The sequence below is a fragment of the Trichosurus vulpecula genome, chromosome 2 (genome assembly GCF_011100635.1).
Source record: "Trichosurus vulpecula isolate mTriVul1 chromosome 2, mTriVul1.pri, whole genome shotgun sequence".
In the NCBI taxonomy this organism is placed as follows: Eukaryota; Metazoa; Chordata; class Mammalia; order Diprotodontia; family Phalangeridae; genus Trichosurus; species Trichosurus vulpecula.
The window spans coordinates 106,094,802-106,118,317 of NC_050574.1; the positions used below are offsets into that span (position 1 = coordinate 106,094,802).

Genomic DNA, 23,516 nt, shown 5'->3' on the forward strand with positions numbered 1-23,516 from the left:
CTCCTTTGAGGTACACTTCATCTGTCTATTCTCAATTAGTTCAGATTCTTGTTTCTGTCATTTACTGGCCACTAAGTCACACCTCTTCCTGTCATAAGAAATTCAGTACCTGGCTCACAAACTTTTTTTTCATCCCAAACTATGAAGTCGTAATTGCAGGGACTTCAATATACATGTTGCTTTTCCTGTGAACACCCTGGCCTATCACTTCATTAATCTTCAATCCTTCCCTGATGTCTACAAACAAGATGAAATCTCAAACTTTAAAAAAAAAAACCCTCACTAGATCCCACAATCTTTGTTGGCTATCATCTTTTATCTGTCCTTTCTTTCTTAAACGATTTGAAAAGTTATCTATATTAACTGCCTCTACTTCCTCTACTCTTACTTTCTCCTAAATACTTTTACCTCATCATTCAGTTGAAACTGCTCTCACCAAAGTAACTAATGATTTAGAAATTGCCAAATTTAATGGCCTTTCCTTAATCCACATCTTCCTCAATCTCTTTGTCTATCAGCCTTTGGCACTATTGACTCCCCTTTCTTCCTAGACTCTTATGGGCTTTCACGAAACTGTTCTTTCTTGGTTTTCCCCCTACTGATCACCTCTTCTCCATCTCCTTTGCTGGATTATCACCCAAGTCATACCCACTGGTGAATCTGACTTAGATCCTCCTTTCTTTTTTCTCTACACTCTCTCTGTTGCTCACCTGACTAGCTTCCATGGATTAATTTTCATCTTTTTGCAGATAATTCTTAGAGGCATGTGAGTGTGTGTGTGCGCGCGCGCGTGTGCGCACGCATGTGTATGTGTATAAATATGCAGTAAGAGTGGGAGAGAAACAGAGAGAGAGAAAGACAGAGAGAGAGAGAGAGCCTGAATCTCCTGAGCTCCAGTCCCATATCACCAACTGCTGAAAGGATATTTCAACCTGGATGTCCCATAAGGTATCTCAAACTCAACATGTAGACAAAAGAACTCATTCCCCTCCCAAATTTATCCTTTTCTAAAAGTCTCTATTACTGTCAAGGGTATCATGATCCTCCTAGTTGCCCAAATTTACAATCTTGATGTCATCTTCAACTCCTAAAACCATAATCATGTGAGTTGATAGATTTATTTCCCCATTTCTTATATCTATTGCCATATCTATTTCCACAATTGTCTAACACACATGCTCCCTTTTCCACATTCACACAGCCACAACCCTCATTCAGGTGCACATCATCTCTGGCCTAGAGCAGTACCCTCCTACTTGTCCTCTCTGCTTACTAGTCCCTCACCACTCTAATATATCCTCCATATGGGTGTCAAAGTCATTTTCCTGAAGTGAAGGTCTGATCATGTCACCTCTCTACTACATAAACTCCAGTGGCTTCCTATTACTTCTTGGATCAAATACAAACTGTTTGCATAGCATTTAAAACATCAAAACCTGGTCTTTTCATACCTTGCTAATCTTCTTATATATTACTCCTCTCTATACATTCTGTAGCTCAGCCATACCATCTTAGTGTTTCTCACACACAACATTCTATAGTTACCATCTTCTCAGCATTTCTCACACATAATTTTCCATCTCCTATCTTATGTCAATGCACTGCCTGTCTCCTATGCCTAGAATGTTCTCCCTCCTCACTTCCAACTCTTGTAATCCCAGGTCTCCTTTAAGACTCAGCTCAAGGGCCACCTTATGCATGCGGCCTTTCCTCTTCTTCTCCTCCCTCCCCTAGTTGTTAATGTCTTCCTCTTCAAGGGCATCTGCTTTGTATGTGTTTTGTGTATACTTCTACCTGTACATGTACAACCTTAGGCAGAATTTTATGTTGTCTTTGTATCCTCAATGTTTCACAGTCCCTGGCACTGAGCAGACACTTAATAAATATCTGTTCATTAGTCTGATTAATTCATCACTCTTAACTCATATAACCTCAGCTGCTTCTAGGGACCCATACTTATACTAATTCCATCATTAGCAACTCTAAAATTTTCAAATCCCTTGCCACCATGTCCTACTGCAGTTCATGCCTTGCCAACCCCAACCACCATCTACCTCCCCCAATATATTTCACAACCTGTCAAATGACAGTCACACAACCATGCTGGCTAGGTCCTCTGAAAGTTTTGCTATCTAAACTCAATTGAATCATTCTGCTACATGTAAGACTTTCATTGTTCTTTGACTGACCCTTTAACACACTCCACACAGTGGCTATAAACTTTTCAAATTTCCTTTACCACCTCTTCTATCCTGCTTAGGAGATGACTTTTTCTCCTCCTTTACTGAGAAAATCGAGGTCACCCACCATGAACTAACTCCTCTCCCATTCCACACCTCAAAACATTTCTATATTATCTTCAGTTCTTTTCTTTACTAAGGTATCTCTTCTTATTCCAAGGCAACCTATGTGTGCCCTTGGCCTCATCTTACCTAGGAATGTCTTCTCAATCATATCCCCTTACTTAATCATCTTCAATTTTTCCTTATTCACTGAATCCTTTCATACTATTTAAAAATCAACCCAAGCCTATGTCCTTAAAAAAGTTCATTTCATCCTGCAATCTCCTAAAGCTATTATTATTCTACGATTCTCTTATAAGATAAACTCCTGCAAAAAGGTATCTAATTGTTAAATACATTTCCTCATCTTTTTTTCCAGATATAACATATCTTCCAATCCCACATTCTACTGACACTACTTTCTCATTCATAAAATGAGCTAGAGAAGGAAATGGCAAACCAATGTCGTATCTTTGCCAAGAAAAACCCCAAATGGGGTCACAAAGAGTCTGACATGACTGAAAATGACTGAACAATTATAATTATTGCTTAATTGTTAAATCTGATGGCCTTTTCTCAATATTTGGTCTACTTTATCTCTCTGTGGTTTTTGACACTTTTCTCCACACCTTCCTTCTTGATCCTTCTTTGGCTTCCACATCATTCTTCTCTCCTCATTTTCTTCCTCCCTGTCCTTTCTAGACTCTCTGCTAAAACAACAATCATTTCCTGCCTACTATGCAGGTGCCCTCTTCTCTTTTTTCTCTATACTTTCACTCAGTGATCTCACTGGCTCCTATGGATTCAATTCTCATCTTAAGCAATGAATCCTAAGTTAACATCTTTGGTGCTATTCTCTTTCCTAAACTGTAGCTCAGGATAGACAAGTAACTACTAAATATCTCCTCCCAGATCCTATTGGAATCTCAAACTTGGCATGTCTAAAATGAAAATCATTACCTTTCCCTTCTCTCATTGGGCAAAAGCCTCCTAATTATCTCCTTGTTTTCAGGCTTTACTTTCTTCATCCATCCTCCACACAGCAGACAAATGAACATTTCTAAAGCACAGGACCATTTCACACCTTTGCTCAAAAATCTTTAGTTATTCCCTATTGCTTATAGAATAAAATTCAAATCCCACAATCTAGCTCCCATCTACCTTTTCAGCCTTTTGTCATATTTTCTCCCCTTCACATATTCAACATTTTAGCCAGTATGGATTAATAACTATCCCAACTCAACATCCCATCATCCATCTTTGTGCATTCACATATATTGTCCCTTATCTCTGGAATGAACTATCTTCATTTCCATCTTTCATAGTCCTTGTCCTACTTTAAGGATTAGTTTAGCTGCCACTGCGTACACAGAGCCTTTTAGGTTTCCCCAGGTGTTAGTCTGCTTCCTCAAATTAGCCTGTATTTACATATTTGTATTCATATCCTATCCCACTGCAGAATATAAGCTTCCTGAGGGCAGTAATTTTTTTTCTTTTTTTTCCTTTTTATCTTCAATGCCTAGCACAGTGCCTTATACATAGTAGTTTAATAAATGTTTATTGAACTGAAATTAAAGATATCTCAAAACTAGTTAATAAAGAATATGATAATTTTCATTATTCAATGAGAGTCAACAAGGTACCATTTAAATAATATATTTATTTTACAAATAAATTTGATGCATTATAAGCACATAATAATTTTGTAACATCAATTATAAGAAATGTAATAATAGTATAGATATATTTTATTTGAAATAAAAATTCTCACTTTCCTACAGCCTTAACATCTTGTCAAATATAGGTTCATCAGTATTAGGCCTATAGATCTGGGTTGAGTTAAATGTCTAATGGTATAACATTTTATTTTATCTATTTTGTTTTTTTTTTACTTTATGTTTATTTACTTTGATAGCATTAAACTTAAGTAATTTGGTAAATAAAGGCAACTTTTCCCAAAATCTAAAACTGTGTGTGTGTGTGCGCGCGCGCACGCACACACACCTTTGTAAGCACATGTACATATGTATATTAAGGCATTTTTCATTTTCAAAAAAATTGCTTTTAGACAAAAAAGAAGCCAGTCTCTAAAGTTTCAATCAACAATTTTTACTGATCACTTAATAAGAACAGCACAATCTGCTAATTAGTAAAGGGACCTTGAGTTATTTCTGCTGAGATCCTTTAATATTACTCTACTACCTCAATATGGATTTTTACATTTCTAAAGTTTATTATTAGTACTCTAAGCCATATAATATTGGGTTATAATAAATAATATTTTAACCCTAACCATGAGAGAATGCTGTTATTAATAATGCTTATGTGTCACATTCCTTATATATACATACACACATATTTATACATATATACGCACGCACACATGCATATATATAATGTGTTTGTGATAAAAACTACAATCATAAAGAAGGAAACTAGATTTTTCAGATTGTTTTTGGAAAGCTATAAAACCTACCTACATTAACCCACATTATCTTTTAGCAAGGAAATTTGACAATAATAAATAAGTTTGGCTTTAGTAATATTCCTGTAACATTTCACAAGCTTCGTAACCATAAAGATAATCCATTTACAATGTGGAAAATATGAAATGAAATAAAACCTGGTTAAGCTTTTTGCTTACTAGAGAGAAGTATACAATACAAACACAGATGAAGACATAAACTTAATGAAATGCTAAGGGCACAAAAGCAATGTTGGTACAACAAAAGAAATTTGTCTAGAAGATTCTACCTCCTCTTGTGCAGGGAGAATTACAAGGAAATATATGAAGAAAAGTCCAAAGCAACAGAACCTTTCTGATTAGGAGATAGAACAGAATTAGTTCAGAAGAACAGTATATAGAATACAGTTTTTGTTCCACTTGTGGAAGCAGAGATGTTCATAATACTGCAGAGACAGATGGGGGTTATTATCTCAAAAGAAGCGTCTTTGTTAAACTTCAAAAATGATTTTTTTTTTCTTTTAACATAGGCTTCCCTGATAAATATAATTCATGGGAGGACATATTTTCTGGATAATCTTGGGAGCTTTTGACAAATGCTACAGTACTACAATCATTTCCTAAAAAATCCTCTACCCCTATGTTCAGACTTACTTTTATGGTAGCACCATGTTGCTAGTCACTCAGTCTCAAAACTTAAGAATTATCTGACTCTTAATTCTTCGTGACCATTAATATCCAACCAGTTTCCAAATTTTATGGACTCTTCTTTTGTTGTGTCTCCTCTTATCTGAGTATTTCTTTTCAATCCCCTATTGCTATCCTAGTTAAGAAGTTGTTTTTTTTTTTTTCCCATTCCCAGTAAGAAGGGAAATAAGAGAGGGAGTTAGGGGAAAAGATAATGGATTCCATTTTGGATATATTGAATTTTAAGATGTCTACCAGACATTCAGTTCAAGATGTCTGAAAGGTAATTGGAGACGTGAGCTCTGAGATCAGCAGAAAGACTGCAACAGGATAGCTAGGCTACAGAATCATAGCACAGAGATGGTAATTAAATCCATGGGAGCTGATGGGATCACTAAGTGAAGTAGCAGAGAGGGAGGAAAAAAAGAGGGCTCAAGGTCAGAACCCTGAGAGACATCTACAATTAGAGGGCATGACCTAGAAGAGGATCCAGCAAAGGAGACAGAAAAGGAGTGGTCAACTAGGTAGGAGAAGAACCACCATGAGAGAATAGTGTCCCAAAAGCCCAGAGAGAAGAAAGTATGAAGGAAGACAGAAGGATAAACAGTGTCAAAGACCACAGAGAGGTCAAAGAGAATGAGGGTTGAGAAAAGGCCATTGGATTTGGCAACTAAGAGATCATTAGTAACTTTAGAAAAATCAATTTCAATGGAATAAGACTGGAAACCATATTGTAAGAGGCTGAGAAGACAGTGAGAGGGGAGAAAATGGAGGTAGCTACTGCAGACAGCCTTTCTGAGGAATTTGACTATAAAGGGCAGAAGAGATATAAGATACTAGTTAGCAGGCATGGAAGGATCAAGTGAGAATTTTTTCATAGACAGTAGGAAATCAGCCAGTAGAGAGGGAGAGATTGAAAATCAGCAAAAAGAGTGAGGATGATGGGGGGCAATCTACTGAAGGAGATGGGATGGAATAGGATCACTCGAACAAGTAGAGGAGTTAACCTTGGTAAGGAGTAAGGCCACTCCATTGTGTGAAATGGTGGCAGAAGGCATTTGAATAATATGAGATGAAGAAGGGAGAAAAGGGAGTTCATAACAAATGGCCTCAATGTTTTCTGTAAAATATGGGGCAAAGTTCTCAGCTCAGAGAGTGGGGGGAAGGAGAACCATGTAGTTTGAGGACAGAAGAAAAGGTATGGAAGAGTTCCTAAGGAAAGAGGGATAGTGAGTTTGTAAGAGAGTTTGTATAGTAGGATTGTCTAGTAGCAATGAGAGCCCAGTTGAGATTCAACTAACATAAGTTTGTAGTGAACCCAATCAGAATGATTGTGTGATTTTCTTCACCTTCATTCAGCAGCACCGTATGTGTGAATAAAGGCAATTAATGGTGGCAGCGACCTAAGGCTGAGGCTGGACTGGGTAGAAGTGATATGATAAGGGGGCTGGGATGATTCAAGAGAGGAGTACAGTACAGAGTTGAATTGGTTCACTAAGAGGTCAAGTTGGGTTGAGAAGAGAGGAGAATGGCTAGTACAGGGGAGGTGACCAGAGAGAGAAACGAGGGGTCAAGAGATTTGAGGTCGTGGTACAGACAACAAGCAGGATTTTGTAAGGGAAGTTGGAGAGAACAATAGATGATGGTTGGATAAAGGGATTTCAGAATTCCTAAACACAGAAATGGAATCAGAAATTGGCCACCAACTGGTAGATTTTTTTATTATACCAATTCATGAAAAAAATCTACTATAACAACAACAATAATAACTAGTATTTATATAGTGCCTTAAGGTTCGCAAAATGCTTTTTATTAAGCATATTATGTTAATAATAATAAGTTAATATTTGATCCTCCCAATAACCCTGTGAGATTAGGGCCTATTTGACGGATGAGGAAACTGAGGGTAGTAGCTAAGAAAAGGTCTGAGGCAGGATTTCAACTCAGGTCTTCCTGACTCCAAGTCCAGTACAAGGACCTACCTTCCTGACTCTCAGTTCAATACTCCAAGGTCCAGCGCAGGACCTACCTAGGTTGTGTTCTAACACCGGTAGGTACTATTTTCATACCATGGAAATAACAAATCTTCAAAATATTGATCCTTGAAGTAAAATCATTGGTAGTGACTGACTTTATTACTTTTAAAGAAAAAGGAGGTTAAGTTTGAAATGATCTTTTAATATAAAGACAGATAAAATGTTACTTACCTAAGTGCTGAGAAAGTGAATCCTTTTAAACCATCTTTGCACCTAAAACATAAAAAATTTACTATTATAAATGAGTATACTATGGGAAATAATCATATTATAAACAATTATTGATAATTTATATATCTCATCCATTATTTACATGTTATTTAAATATCACATAAACTATTTCATCTGTATATTCTCATTTATATGTCATATACATTATTTCATTTGATCCTCATAATGACCCTCTACTTTACAGGTGGATGAAACTGAGAATGACAGAAGGTAAGTGACTTGCCCACTGTCTCAGAGGTAATAAGTATCTGAGGTGGTATCCAAATGTTTTCTTGATGTTTGAAACTCTCCAGGTTTTCTTGGCTGTAAGTCTGGCATTTTATTAATTTGACCACTGTTTCCTCTCTTAAAATGTAAATGTGAACTTGCTCCTTTAGAAAAGAACTATTAATGAAGTATGGAATAACTCTTTACAAACTGGCACAGTAAAGGATGAGCAACGAAACAAAATTATACCTTATAGTAACAATAACAGCTGAAATCTACAGAACCCCCTAGGATTTGCAAAATAAAGATATGCATAATTTCATTTGATTATCACAACCCAAGAAGCAAGTATTGCCAAAGGTATTATCATCCCTACTTTACAGAAAAGGAACCTAAAATTCAGAATGGTTGGTAGACTTGCCCGGGCTAATATGGCTTTTAACTATGGAGAGTGGCAGGATTTGAGCCTTATCCTTTCCTAGCTCCAGGTCCAACTCTCTTAAAGTAAACATATTTCCACTTAGAAAGCCAAAATAATTTAGAACCTAACCTACAGGCTGAAGAATGACTCATTTGGGGCAATTCTCTCCATTACTTAAAGTAGGAAGGCAGAATTTTCACTTTTAAGCATTTGCATGATAACAATTTGCTGGAAGGAATCAGGCCCTGTACACTCATTGCAAATTTTGTAATCAAGATTCTGTGCACTTGGGGGTGGGGCAGGAGACCTGACTGTTCCTTATTTAATTCCTTGAATACATAGAAGTGTCCAAATGGGCAGTCACACGTAATGGGACTCTGGTTAAAATAGTTCTCATCTCCAAAAGAGACCAGGCAAAGCAGATAAAATAAGTCAAGAAGAATAAGGGAGAAGAAAGGTCTTCTCCTAGCTTATGACTAAGGAATATACATATCCAGTGCACAAGGCTGATTCAAATTATTACTTATAAGGTCAGAAACCTCTTTTATAAAACAGCATTCTATTACACTAGAGCCTCATTATAATATGATGATTGGGGTCTTATGGTGAACATATTTCCTCAGCCAAAAGTCAGGTGACAGAATCTGACAAAGGATACTGCTTTTGTAAAGTTACATTAAAAGTACATTTCTTTTCTTGATATCAGGCCAGTCCCAGAAGATCCAGTAGATAAAGCCATTAAATGAGGCTTGATGGTTATAAAGCTGTTTAGTACTTTAGAAACCATACTCCTTACATACAGACATAGCAAATGGCATTACAGTGATATTCACTTTGATTTACTTTCCAGAAACTGGATGTTCCAAAATGAAAATCACTAACCTCTCATCCCCTCTTCCTATTTCTTATACTTTAATATTATGGGAAAAGTAATCTGAAATCTAATTATCGATTCTTTTAGTCGCTTTTCTATGTTGATCATTGCCAAAAACGCAATGAAATTGTTTCAAGGGAAAGCTAAGTTAATATATTTCCACTAACAAAATATTTTTTAAAAGGGCAAGACATTTTAGAAATTAATTTTATCTAAGAAAATATATAAATTCTTTCTTAATCCATAAGAAATGCTTATCTAGTTGAAACCATACTAAGCATTTCTATGGTTTTATCAAGAAACAATAATTTATTTTAAAATAATTTAGTTTACTCACACTGCACAGAATATATTTCATATACTATGGCTACACACAATGAGGCAAGAAAATAAGAGAAGAGGTAGGAAATATATATATATATATACATATATATATATATATATATATATATATATGTATATATATATATTACTGAAAAGATGAAATATTAGCATTTTAAAAAACCCAGTAAACTAAACTTTTCCCATAAGGCAGGATTTCTATATCATAGTCAAAACTTGTAATTGGGTAACATCTGAGTAAGAATAAAGAAGTGAGCCAGAGGCCTAAAGACAGGAAAACAGAAAGCAGGAAGGTGATTAGAAGATTATCTGGGAACAAAATATGTTTTGGTAAGTTACTGTTAAAAGATAGCAATTCATCTGGATAGAATCCTGAGTAAAGGATTTTGACTAGTATCTCCAGATTTGTGACCCTAAACAATGAACTTAATTGCTGTTCAAGACATCAAAAAGTAGCTTTCAAAAATAAAAAGGGCTTCTACAAATGAATTTGCAATTTCATTATAATGGAAGCTTGGTTCTTTTTACAGGACCCTGTGGGAAGTGCTTCATATAGGGAATGTCTGAGGACTTTCAAAGGGGGCTATTCTTCTTTCCATTCATGTGCATAATGTCCCTTAATGTAACTGAGGGTCAGATGTCTAAGTGCAAGAGAACAAAAAAAGCAATTATTTCTACCAAAAAAATTTTCTTAATCATATATGGCTCTAGCTCTGCCTTTAGGAGTAACTTCTGATCACATATGTGATGTGGCACAATTTTAAACCTAAAGTTAAATGTGATATTAGATGTAAGATTTACTACTATGTTTCAAAAGGCCATTACGTAATGCCTTACGATGCCATAGATTTGGTTATATTTGATTTAAACCAGGTTTCTTATTAGTACAATGTTGTATAGTGCATATCTCTTTCCATGCTCTATAGCTTGAAAGGTTATAATAATGTCTTTCTCCAACATCAGTTTTATAATAAGACTCTAATATATTGCATATAAGACAAGATTTAAAATATTCTTTAAAAAAACACCTTACTCTCAATCTCAATCACACTAAAAATTACATTTCAATTTATAAGTATGAACATGGAAAAAAAAACACAAAATATCTACCAAAGTTAGAATCTGGTAAGACATAAATTAATTTAAAGTCTCTAGCTTTCCTTCCTTCCTGCCCTCATTTGTTCAGAAAATATTTATTCAGTGTCTCCAATATCATGGAACTATTTTACTGTCAAACAGCATAATAAAAAAAAAAAGCATAGGAAATGGTGAAAAAGAGGTTAGCTTTAAGTACTAAATAGAAGGGAGATATATATTTAAGCTAAAAGCACAATTCAAGCAGGTAGTTCATGAATACAAACAGGCAAAAAAAAACTGTTTAAAATATTAGAGGGAAAGATTAGATTTAACCAAAAATAATACTTTGGGATGAAATAACAGTAAAAAGAAACCAAATATTTTAGGAAAAGACATAAAATGAGTCAGAGAAATATTACTACAAAAAGTATTTTTCCTATATTCAATGTCCATGAATTCATTAAATACAAGTCCCCAGTAGATGTCCCCAGTAAACTATTATTGAAAGCATATGTAGGTCTAATTCCAAGTTAAAAAGAAAAACAAATCTTCTCTGTAGACTTTTCCTTCAAAAAATATATCCCAAAGCATTGTAAATGTTGCTATGCTTAATCAAATCACTTAAGTTTATGAAAAATACAGATCTCTTAATATTAAATCCATAAGATGGAAGATAAAAGTTCCTAGATTTTATTATTTCACAAAGTATTAAAATGCTCTAAGACAGTGATTCTTAACCTGGAATCTGTTAACTTTTTAAAGATATTTTGATAACTATATTTTAATAAATGTTTGGTTTCCTTTGCGATCCCATGCATTTTATACCTTCCATAGGCTTCACTGGATTATTCAAGGGTCCATAAAACAAACAAAAAAAAGATTTAAGTTTTAGCATATCTTTACTCAAAAGTTGAAATAAAATTCAATGTGATATTTTACCATACAGTCCCTACTAGACAGAATATTTTCTCAAAACATCTTCTTATGTGATATATTTTAAAATCATAAGCATAAGATTTAGAGAAGGAAAGGAACTTAGAGGTTGTCTAGTCCAATTCCCTCATCTGAGAGATGAGGAAACATGGAACAGCAAAGTGAAGAGATCTGCCCAAGATTACACACATAGTCACATAAGTAGGAGAACTAGAATTGGAACCCAGGTCCTATGACTCCAAATCCAGTAATATTTTAAGCCACACTGCCTGCCTCTAATCCCTCCTCACTTTAAATTAATTTGGCATGAAATGCATATGATGGCACACATCTTTTAAAAGGCACCCAGACTCTTTCAGTTGTGGTATAAAACAGCTGCAGAAAAGAGCACGGGAAGGGAAGTCAGAAAACCTAGGTTCTAGTCCTGGCTCTGCTATTAACAGGTTTGGGTATGTAATTTAACCTCAGTCACTTGTAAAATGTGTAGATTGGAGTAGAGGGTGAAAAGCTAGAATAATTGGAAATATATCATCTTGTCCAAACTGCTCATTTGATTTTTTGGTTAAGTTACTTTCCAGACTACAGCCTCAATCTTGTGGCTGCCAGCATGCCTGGAATGCACGTTCCTCCCCTCTTCACTTCTTCAGATTTTAAGCTTCAATGTCTAATTTCAGTGCTATTTCCTACTGGAAGACTACAAGGGTTCCTTTATGTTCTTCTTCCTCAAATTATATTATATTCCTTTACCTGTAAATCCCCTCAGAAGACTCTAATACCCTGAAGGCAGTAACATTTTGTTGTTATATCCCATATATGCCAAGGTGTTTTACATGTACTAGGTGCTTAAAACATGTCTGCTACCTGAATCCTTGTTTTATATAACACAGCCTTTTTATATGTCTTTTTACGACAACCTTTTTAAGGGTCTTTTCAACTCTGAAGTTTTAAGACAGTAGATATTTCAGAGTAAAATTTAAGGATTTTTTTTATTATTATTTATAATCTTGGAGAATGACCAGTCTTAGCTGTAATAATTTAATATCTAGACAGATATGATCCATAATGTATAACAGCATTTAGTAGGTGATATCTGTAGAACAATATAAGAAGTTGAGGCAACATTAAGAACTGATTCTTTACAATGCGATACAGTAAAATGAATTTCTCCAAAATATTTATCAACAATGACCTTTCTAAATAATTAAGATTGTCTGGAAGTTAATGATAGTGCCAATGGTTATAAATGTTGATTTTTTTAGTACGATAAATTTATAACATTGTTAAAATTAAATAAGGCCTAGTGAGGAATCATAACAGTATTATAAGAATAACTTAAACCACACAATCAAGTCTTGATCATTCAGGAGCTGTTATTTGGTCTATAGATTATCCATGATCTTTCCTTCATCACAACTATGGGAATTAGAAGGTATATAAATCAGTCAATGGTACAAATTAGCCATAATGCCAAAAGGTCACATATGGAAAAAGCCAAAATTACCAACTAAAAGGAATTTAGATTTTCATTACCTGATACTACTATTGTCCTCAATGAACATGAATAATCAAGTTGAAAATATTGACAAAATGAGATTTAGCATGTTGTAGTGGATACAGTGCTAGACCCAGTAATCAGGAAGAACTAGGTTTGAATCCTTTTTCTCTGACATTTGCTAGCTGTGTGACCCTGGGGAGATCACTTCTCTCTGAACCACAGTTTTCTTATCAATAAGTGGAGGCGATATCGTCTCACATGGCTGTTGTGAGGATCCAATAAGAAAATGTACATAAAATACCTTTTAAACAATAAAATGCCATATAAGTGATGAGGCAGAGAATAAAATACCAGGTATAAGCATGTCACTATTTCTTTTCCCCTTCATTTTTTAAAGTGGTTAGAAAGAAATTAGTTCAGTGAACCAAGCACTGGTTAGGGCATCAGAGGATCCAAGTTAAAAAAGTACCTCTGATCATTAGTTATAAGATGTTGGCCAAGTAACTTAATCTCTCTGAGCCTCACTTTTCTCATCATTAAAAGGAAGTAATTGAACCAAATGACTTCTGTAGTATCTTCCAACTCTAGATCTATGACATTAATGATCCTACAAATTTAAATAGTGTGTATCTCTTATCTATCCCTCAATAATTAGAGCTGTTAGTCTGGCATTAATGAACTTCTTAAAATAACTATTTGATAAACGTAGTTCAATATAATTAGTTTCCTTTGTAATCTTGTGAATCTAAAGCATTTTTTTTTTCTGAGAGAGGCTTCAACAGATTGAGAAAAAGATCCATGAGACAAAAAAGGTTAAGAGCCTGCTCTAAAATGAGAACATACGGAGATGAGCAGACCAACTACAGCATTTCCAAGATTAATTCTGCTCCACATGGCTTGAAAGCACTGACTGGCATTTTATTGGGATAGATTAATTTAATTTTACTAATCCAACATTTTGCAAACTCATCAAATATTATCATATGTTAAAAATTTCATCATATTTAAAAAGAAAAAATATACAGGAGCACAATGAATTTGAATGTTGTTTATTCTTATAGAGTACATCAATTAATCTTCAAATTTATCTATGATACATAAAGATAAATAAATAAGACCCAAATCTTATTTCAAATGTCAATACTCTCAAAATATATTCTTTTTTTTCAGAATTTGTTTTTATTTAACATATTTAGTTTTCAGCATTGATTTTCACAACAGTTTGAATTACAAATTTTCTCCCTATTTCTACTCTCCCCCGTCAGCCCTCCTTTCTGTCACTCCACTCCCATCCCATCCCCTTTTCCCTTTCTTTCTTGTAGGGCAAGATAAATTTCTACGCCCCATTGCCTGTGTCTCTTATTTTCTAGTTGCATGCAAAAACTTTTTTTTGTTTTGTTTTTGGACATCTGTTTTTAAAACTTTGAGTTCCAAACTCTCTCCCCTCTTCCCTTCCCACCCACCCTCCCTAAGAAGTCAAGCAATTCAACATAGGCCACATGCGCATCATTATGTATAACCCTTCCACAATACTCATGTTGTGAAAGACTCATTATATTTTGCTCCTTCCTAACCTATCCCCCTTTATTGAATTTTCTCCCTTGACCCTGTCCCGTTTCCAAAGTGTTTCTTTTTGATTACCTCCACCCCCATTTGCCCTCCCTTCTATCATCCCCCCCTTTTTTATCTTCTTCTTCCTCCTTTTTTCCTGTGGGGTAAGTTACCCAATTGAGTATGTATGGTATTCCCTCCTCAGGTCAAATCTGATAAGAGCAAGATTCACTCATTCCCCCTTACCTGCCTTCTCTTCCCTTCCTACAGAACTGCTTTTTCTTGCCACTTTTATGCGAGATAATCCACCCCATTCTATCTCTCCCTAACTCCCTCTCTCAATATATTCCTCTCTCATCCCTTAATTTGATTTTATTTCTTTTAGATATCTTCCCTTCATCTTCAACTCACCCTGTGCCCTCTCTCTCTCTCTCTCTCTCTATATATATATATATACACATACACATATATACATGCATACACACTCCCATATACATATATGTATATACATAAACATATATATGTGTGTGTGTATGTATATATGTATGTGTGTGTATATATACCCTTCAGCTACCCTAATACTGAGATCTCATGAATCATACACATCATCTTTCCATGTAGGAATGTAAACAAAACAGCTCAACTTCAGTAAGTCCCTTGCAATTTCTTTTTCTTGTTCTTTTTCTTGATTACCTTTTCATGCTTCTCTTGATTCTTGTGTTTGAAAGTCAAATTTTCTATTCAGCTCTGGTCTTTTCACTGAGAAACCTTGAAAGTCCACTATTTTATTGAAAGTCCATATTTTGCCTTGGAGCATGATACTCAGTTTTGCTGGGTAGGTGATTCTTGGTTTTAATCCTAGCTCCATTGACCTCCGGAATATCGTATTCCAAGCCCTTCAATCTCTTAATGTAGAAACTGCTAGATCTTGTGTTATTCTGATTGTGTTTCCACAATACTCAAATTGGTTCTTTTTGGCTGCTTACAGTATTTTCTCCTTGATCTGGGAGCTCTGGAATTTGGCAACAATATTCCTAGGAGATTTCTTTTGGGGATCTATTTGAGGAGGTGATCTGTGGATTCTTTCAATTTCTATTTTGCCCTGTGGCTCTAGAATATCAGGGCAGTTCTCCTTGATAATTTCTTGAAAAATGATATCTAGGCTCTTTTTTTGATCATGGCTTTCAGGTAGTCCAGTAATTTTTAAATTATCTCTCCTGGATCTATTTTCCAGGTCAGTGGTTTTTCCAAGGAGATATTTCACATTGTCTTCCATTTTTTCATTCCTTTGGTTCTGTTTTATAATATCCTGATTTCTCATAAAATCACTAGCTTCCACTTGCTCCAATCTAACTTTTAAGGTAGTATTTTCTTCAGTGGTCTTTTGGACCTCCTTTTCCATTTGGCTAATTCTGCCTTTCAAGGCATTCTTCTCCTCGTTGGCTTTTTGGAGCTCTTTTGCCATTTGAGTTAGTCCATTTTTTTAAGGTGTTGTTTTCTTCAGTGTATTTTTCAGCATTTTTTTGGGTCTCCTTTAGCAAGTCATTGACTTGTTTTTCATGGTTTTCTTGCATCCTTCTCATTTCTCTTCCCAATTTTTCCTCTACTTCTCTAACTTGCTTTTCCAAATCTTTTTTGAGCTCTTCCATGGCCTGAGACCAGTTCACGTTTTTCTTGGAGGCTTTTGTTGTAGGCTCTTTGACTTTGTTGACTTCTTCTGGCTGTACGTTTTGGTCTTCTTTGTCACCAAAGTAAGATTCCAAAGTCTGAGACTGAATCTGGGTGCGTTTTCGCTGCCTGGCCATATTCCCAACCAACTAACTTGACCCTTGAGTTTTTCAGAGGGGTATGACTGCTTGTAGACTAAAGAATTCTATGTTCCACACTTGGGGGGATGCGCCAGCTCTGCCACATCAGCACTCTTCCTTCCCCAAGAACCCCCAACCCGGACTGGACTTAGATCTTCAGCAGGCTCTGCACTCCTGCTCTGATCCATCACTTAATTCCCCCCACCAGGTGGGCCTGGGGCCAGAAGCAACTGCAGCTGTAGTTCTGTAGCTGCCCACTATTTCCGAGGCGGTAGCCAAACTGCAAACTCCTTCCATTCCCGCAGCTTTTCCCACTAATCTTCTCTGTTGTCTTTGGTGTCTGTGGGTTGAGAAGTCTGGTAACTGCTGCAGCTCACTGATTCAGGGCGCTAGGGCACACTCCACTTGGCTCCTGGTCTGGTTGGTCTGCGCCGCCCACGCTGGGCTCTGCTCTGCTCCACTCCCAGCTCCATGGAGGACAGACCTCACCCAGAGACCATCCAGGTTGTCCTGGGCTGGAGCCCTGCTTCCCTCTGCTATTTTGTGGGTTCTGCAGCTCTAGAATTGGTTCAGAGCCATTTTTTATAGGTTTTTGGAGGGACTCAGAGGGGAGCTCACACTAGTCCCTGCTTTTCAGCTGCCATCTTGGCTCCACCCCCTCAAAATATATTCTTAAAATAATCCTAAAAGGAAATTAAGTATAGTTTCAAAAACCAAAAAGATGTGGGTCTTTTTTTAATGTGAAAGACAGAAGAGGAACTTTGAAAAGTTTAAATCTGAGCATTTATAGAGGAGGTATCAAAGGATGACACCTGAGCTTAACTGCTAATGGTAATTTCATGTCATTATTATTTTGATAATTCATTGAAATTTTAATAATTTGTCTTTGATGCTAAAAATACCAAATGAACAGAAAATCAAATGTGAAACTTTAAAGGAAATTATCCAAATACCCCATTATAAAAATGAAATAAAATAAATGATAAAATTAATAGTGCAGCTGCTTTGAAATAAATGCCTGTCAGAACCATGTATTTGTTAGGCTCTGAGTTGAGGAAAAATGTTTCCTGGTAAAACACAGTATTTTTTAAAATACCCTAAATGTCAAAGTTATGTTGTTGTTGTTGTTGTTTTTAAGTCAACTATCAAGAGAGTTCAAAATATGTCTGGACCCAAACAAAAACAAATTATTAATGTTAAAAGCTGATGAAAAATTGAGAAATGAGTAATTCCTTCTATTCACCATCTCAAGAAAAATATCAATAAAAATTTGAGATCAGAACAAATAATCTGATGGGGAGGAGCAGGGTGATGCAATGGAAAGAGCAGTGAAGAGGGGGAAACTGAGTTCTCTTCCAGCTGTACTAATTAATTCCAAGTTCTGTCATCTAGGTCAGGTCACTTAACCTTTACAGGCCTCAGTTTCCTCAACTTTAAGATGAAGTGACAAATGACCTCTAGGGTCCCTTCCAATTGGCAAGGTCTATGACCTATGTACTGAAAATGTCATAACAAAATTTGCTAATATAGTGTTGATAACCAAGATAAGGACTACAAGAGAGGACCCAGCTAGTGGCCAAGGATGAATTCAGCCTTGTATCTGATGAATAAATTACATTCTCGAAGTAGTGAAAATACTGACAGCAGTAACTGCTGAGCCACTGTGAGTGATCTCTGATTGTGGGGGAAAAGGAATGGTACTGCAGGGCTGGAGAAGGGAAAATCTCATCCCCATTTTTGAAATGAGGAAGAAAGGAGAGTACTAAGACTTGGTGCTGATTTGCCTTACAAAGAAAGGAATTATTGAATATTCAAAAGAATTTACTACAGAATCTGATTCTTTAAGTAATGGCCTCCTCTAATAGAGTAACAATGTATTTGCACTTTGATGAATCTTTTCATTCAAGACCACATCAACCTGATGAAAAAAGTTTCCCTTGTTTGGTTTTGTCCTCTATAGCCTAAGAAAAAGAGTTGAAACAGGTAGTTAGGTCTAATCTAGCATGATTGTAAGGCCTCAGCTGATTACTATGCTCATTTTCTAGTGTTCTCTAAATTATAAATTGGAAACAGTTGGGGCTAAAGTTGTAGTAACCATTCCTACAGAATCAAATTCCTATTTAAACTTTGAAAAGCTGGAACTGCGTTTGTTTTAAAATACAAACTGAAAAAGGTCATGCTCCAAGATGTTTTTAATTGCCGGGGAACTGAGAATCACCTTTAGACCATTTTCTAAAAAATACAGATTAATTATGATGATGTCTTTCTCTTAAAATGAGCTGATAATGGCAGTATTATAAATTAAAACATGTAAAAGCAAATTGTCTTCTCCTTGAATGTAAGCTGAAAAAAAATTGCTCCCAGTCAATAAAAAAAAGAACAAGATCGGACTTCATAAATGTTCTGAACCACAACTGAATGAGGTCATAATAACCTTTTGTGTAAGTACAAAGAAAATCCTAGAAATAGTCAGGAAGAGGAGTTCAAATCCTGCCTCAGAAACTTAGTTACTAGTGTGTGACATTGAGCAAATCACTTAACCTCTGTCTGTCAGTTTCCTCATTTGTAAAATGGGGATAATAATAGCACCGACCTCTCAAGGTTGTAGTTTGGATTAAATAGTATTTGTAAAGCACTTAGCACAGTGCCTGATATATAGGAGGCACTTAATAAGTCCTCCCTTGATTCCTTCTTCCTTCCCTCCCTCCTTCGAGGCCTTAAGGTTCTTATCTGTAATCACCATCCATCTCCCTAAATGTAGTAGTCCTCCAGGATTTTGTCCAAGATTCTGTTTTGTTCTCTTATCTCTCTCTAGGTGGGGTCTCATCAACTCTAAGTTTACATACCAACTTTCATTTATCTCCTGAGTTATCACCAAGTACAACTCCACCTGAATATTCTACAAGCCAATCAAATTCAATATATTTTGGTGTTTTTTTTTTTACTTTCATCTTAAATATTCTTCTCTTCCTAATTTTTTCTTTTTCTGTTGAGGGTACCATTATGCTTTCATCACCCAGGTTCATAGCCTTGGAAATATGAAATTATTTCAATTCAAATCAAGAAGCATTTATTGAGCACCTATTTTGCGAAGATCAGTGTGCTATGCAAAGGGTATACAAATTAATCGATCAACAAGTAATTATTAAGCATCTGCTATGTGTTAGGCATCATACTAGGTACTAGAAATACAAGTATAAAGAATGAAATGATTCCTACTCACAAGGAGTTCAAAATCTAATGGGCAAGCCAATAAGTAGATATAAAAAAGTTTGTGTAGGATAAATTTAAAGTTTAATACAAATATATACAAAATAAGTTAAATACAAGATAGTTTGTGAGGTAGAACATTCACAGTTACATGAATCAGAAAGGGCTTCTTACAGAAATTGGTGCTACATGTTGAAAGGAAGACAGGTACTCAATAGGACAGAGGTAAAGAAAAAGACATATGAAATGGGAGTGTAAAGGACAGACACTATAGACAGTGTGTCTCTTCTGAAAAGCACCTGACTAGCCAGGTAAGATCATAAAGTGTCCAGTGAGGCAGGGAAAACAGGGTGGGACCAGGTTGTATAGGGCTTAACTAAAGAGCTAAACAGAGAAATTTATATTGTATCTTAGAAGTAACAGGCAATCACAGGAGTCAACTGAATATGGGTGTCACGTGATCATATCATTGCTAAAAGAAAATTGCCTTGAGAGCAATATGTGAGGTAAGCCAGAGTAGGGAGAAATTATGCGGCTGTTGGAATAATCAGGTGAGAGGTGATAAGGGCCTGGACTAAGGTGGTAGCTTTGTTATTGGAGAACAAGGGTCAGATATAAGAGATGTGAAGGTAGAAATAACAGGATTTAGCAACTGAGTATCAGGTGAAGTGAGGGAGAGTAAGGAGACAAGGTTAATACTGAGGTCATATACGTAGGAGACTACTAGAAGGACAGTGGTGCCTTCAACAAACATATAGAAGCCTGAAAGAAGGTAAAGTTTCAAGGAAATGATACTGAGTTCGGTTTTGGACCTGCTCAATAACGTAAGGAATACTATAGTATCCCTGACACACCAAAACCCCTAAGTCACTTTGTCAGAATAAGATGTGCAGTGTTTGACAGCAACCAGTCTCCAATTCACCCCTGAATAAGTCCGTACCACATGTGAATCTCAACTTGACGTGTCAGCTCCAATCTCCCTACTCTCTGCTTCCAATACCTTGTCCTGGTTGGACATGCAGGATCCCAATGGATGACCCTGTGTCCTTCCTTCCTGACTGCCCCTTTGTTTTATGGGTATCTTCGCTCAATAAAGCATACTGGCTTCCCTTTCTCTGTCTGCTGTGTCATGCTGGGATTGCTAGTGGTGCTCTCTGTCACAACTACTCTTGCTCTTTAATTAGAAGCATCAAGGTAAGGTCTATATCCCCAATCGTTGACTTAGGGAATATAAAACAAAAGGGATGGCTCCAGAATCACCAATCAAATCCAGGAGGCATCAGGGCTTTTCCCCAGACACCAGACACCTTTTCCCATACACCAAGGATATGTTGCCCTTCTGGCTTTTTCCTCTACCTTCTCCAGTGGCAATTAAGTGAGATTGTCATCCTCTCATATACTGGACCTTGGTATTCTAAAATGTCCTAAATCTATATGAAGACAAATAGATATTTGGTGCTACAGGGCTGAAGTTTAGGACATGCTGATTTGGGAGTCATGAACATACAGAGAGGTTAAACCTATAAGGACTGATGAGATGAGTAAGAGAGAGTATAGATAGAGAAGAGAGCCTAAGAAAAAATCTTAGAGAAGAACCATAATTAAGGACCATAATGCCAGCAAATGAGACTATAAACTGGGAGAGAGTATCCAGGTGGGAATGGTAGTCAGCAGTGTCAAATACAAAAGATGGGCAGAGAAGGATTATGACTAAGAAAACACCACCAGACTGGCAATTAAAGAGTTCACTGGTAACTTTGGAGAGAGAAGTTTCTGTTTGATGAGTCAGAAAGGAATCAGAGGCAGAGAGTGTAGAGAGCTTTTTCAAGGATTTGGGAGAAAAGTGAGGAAATACATAGGATGGAGACAACATTATGTACACAGATATTTAAATAGCAATACAAAATAAATACAAATCCTCAACTCTTCCTACTTCTTCAAGCCTTCTATCTACTCAGATGCCAGTGCTAGAAGATTCTATCTTCAGCTTCCCCTCATCTATCCTCTTTTCTCCATTAACATGACCACTACCCTGAGTTCAGGCCTTCATCATGACCAGCCACAGGACCACCGTAAGAGCCTCCCTTACTCCAAATGACTCCGCTCTCCAATATATCTTCCACCTAACTGTGAAAATCATTTTAAAGTATAGGTGGGTCTGACCCTGTTGAATCAGCTACTTCTTTAGTTGGCATTTAAAGCCTTTCTTTCAGTATCTTTCTGGCTTTATCTGTTAAGGACATTCTGGCTTATTTAACCATGCCTGACATCCCATGTCCCTCTTCCATGCTGATCCCCTGTCAGGCAGGCCTTTATGGATCCTCACAGTTGTTGCTTGCTCTCTTCTCAACCAAAAGTAGATATGTACATACTTCCTATTTACTGCTCTGTTTCTATGCTGTATTCTCCCTCTTCCCCTCAGGAGAACAGAAGTTTCTTGAAGGCAGGCACTGTTTTCTTTTTGTCTTTGTATCTCCAGCACAGGGCCTTCCACAAGTAGGAGCTCATTAAATGCTGTTGAACTGTAATGGCTTGAACAAGGCTCCATTCTTCTGCAAACTGTGGGCCCTTAAGTGCTGGGATATGGGGATTTGAACAGCTGATCTTTGAGGAACTAAGAAGTATCTCTTGTGTTTAGCTGTTAGACTATTTGTGCATTATTAAAGTCTCTAAGAATAAAGACTGAAAGGCAAGCATATATCCGTTAAGGATCAAATGGACTTATTTCATACTTCTAAAGAAATCTGTAGCACAACTCCATTTTTATTCCTAAAATCCAACCATCTGCTTAATGGTTCTCACAATAAGCTTTAGTCATTCGGTTTAAGCCTGTTAAATTATAAAAATTTTTCTTCATATTAGTTTCAGGAGTAGGATTACACACACTGTATATGTGTATTTGTAACTTTGTATATGTGTAGTTAAACTGATAGCTCAATCCTAATGTTTTCATTAATAATAAGGACTTCTATGCATATCCACTTTGATTTGAGTAGAAGATGGAAATGATGTGTATGCCATAGCAAATTATATGTTCATTTTGGGCAAAGTTTCTTAAATTAAGTTTATTTTTAAGGGGGAAAAATGAGAACTTATGTAGCAGAGCTCTAAACAAATTTGTTTTTAATCTACTATATATCAGTATTCGTAAGGTATTCCAGTGATTATTTTTAATGTAATTCACATTTATTTTTCCTTTGTACTAGTATTTGTAGTGAATTTACACAGAGATATAGCTATCTACATTGAGACCAAGGTCACCCAAAGCTTTCCAATGAGAAAAGCTGCTTTTCATTTCCCAGAAGTTTTCAGACAACAACCTGATTTGACTTGCCTTGACCACAGGCAAACAAATGGGCATGTTGAGTGAGGAAAGGTAGTGAGATTAAGAATGGCCAACATTTAGACAAGACAGTAATCATTCTCAGATATTTGTTCTGCATGCTGTCTCTGTGTGACTGGATATTCTTTAGGGAGAGAAGAGTTTAGCAAGAAATATCAATAATTAAGACTACAAAGAAAAAATTACATGTGAATTTATGCTCTCAGTATCATCTAAGGAAAACAATAATGATTCGTAGTAGGATTAGGACTGAAAAAAAAGAAGACTAGTGGATTTGACCTAATAGTCCTGGGTCTTAGAGGAAATTTTTCAGTCCTAATCCTACTTGACAGCTATACAACAAGTAGACCGCCTCTCCTCCCCGCCTCTTCCCCATCTTTACTGGATTATCTTCCCTTTCTTGGCTTCAGAGAGAAATCAGATTCTCGTGAGTTCATCTCCTTCCTCTCTTATCACCCTTTGTCTGTTTTCCTTTGCTTGTATCCTTTAAGAACCTACCCCTGGCCTTCTTGTCTTTTCTTCCCACATATTCATCCTCGGGAATTTCATCGACAC

The 23,516-nt window shown here is 36.2% G+C and overlaps 1 protein-coding gene across 1 annotated transcript in view; it reads right to left on the reverse strand.

Annotated features, from left to right (window-relative positions):
• TMEM135 (transmembrane protein 135) overlaps window positions 1–23,516 on the reverse strand; it is a 347,914-nt gene that overhangs the window by 41,618 nt on the left and 282,780 nt on the right. Inside the window, exon 7 of the mRNA XM_036747191.1 lies at window positions 7,641–7,682. Within this exon, the coding sequence (XP_036603086.1) occupies window positions 7,641–7,682 (42 nt within the window). The remainder of the gene's footprint in view (window positions 1–7,640; window positions 7,683–23,516) is intronic.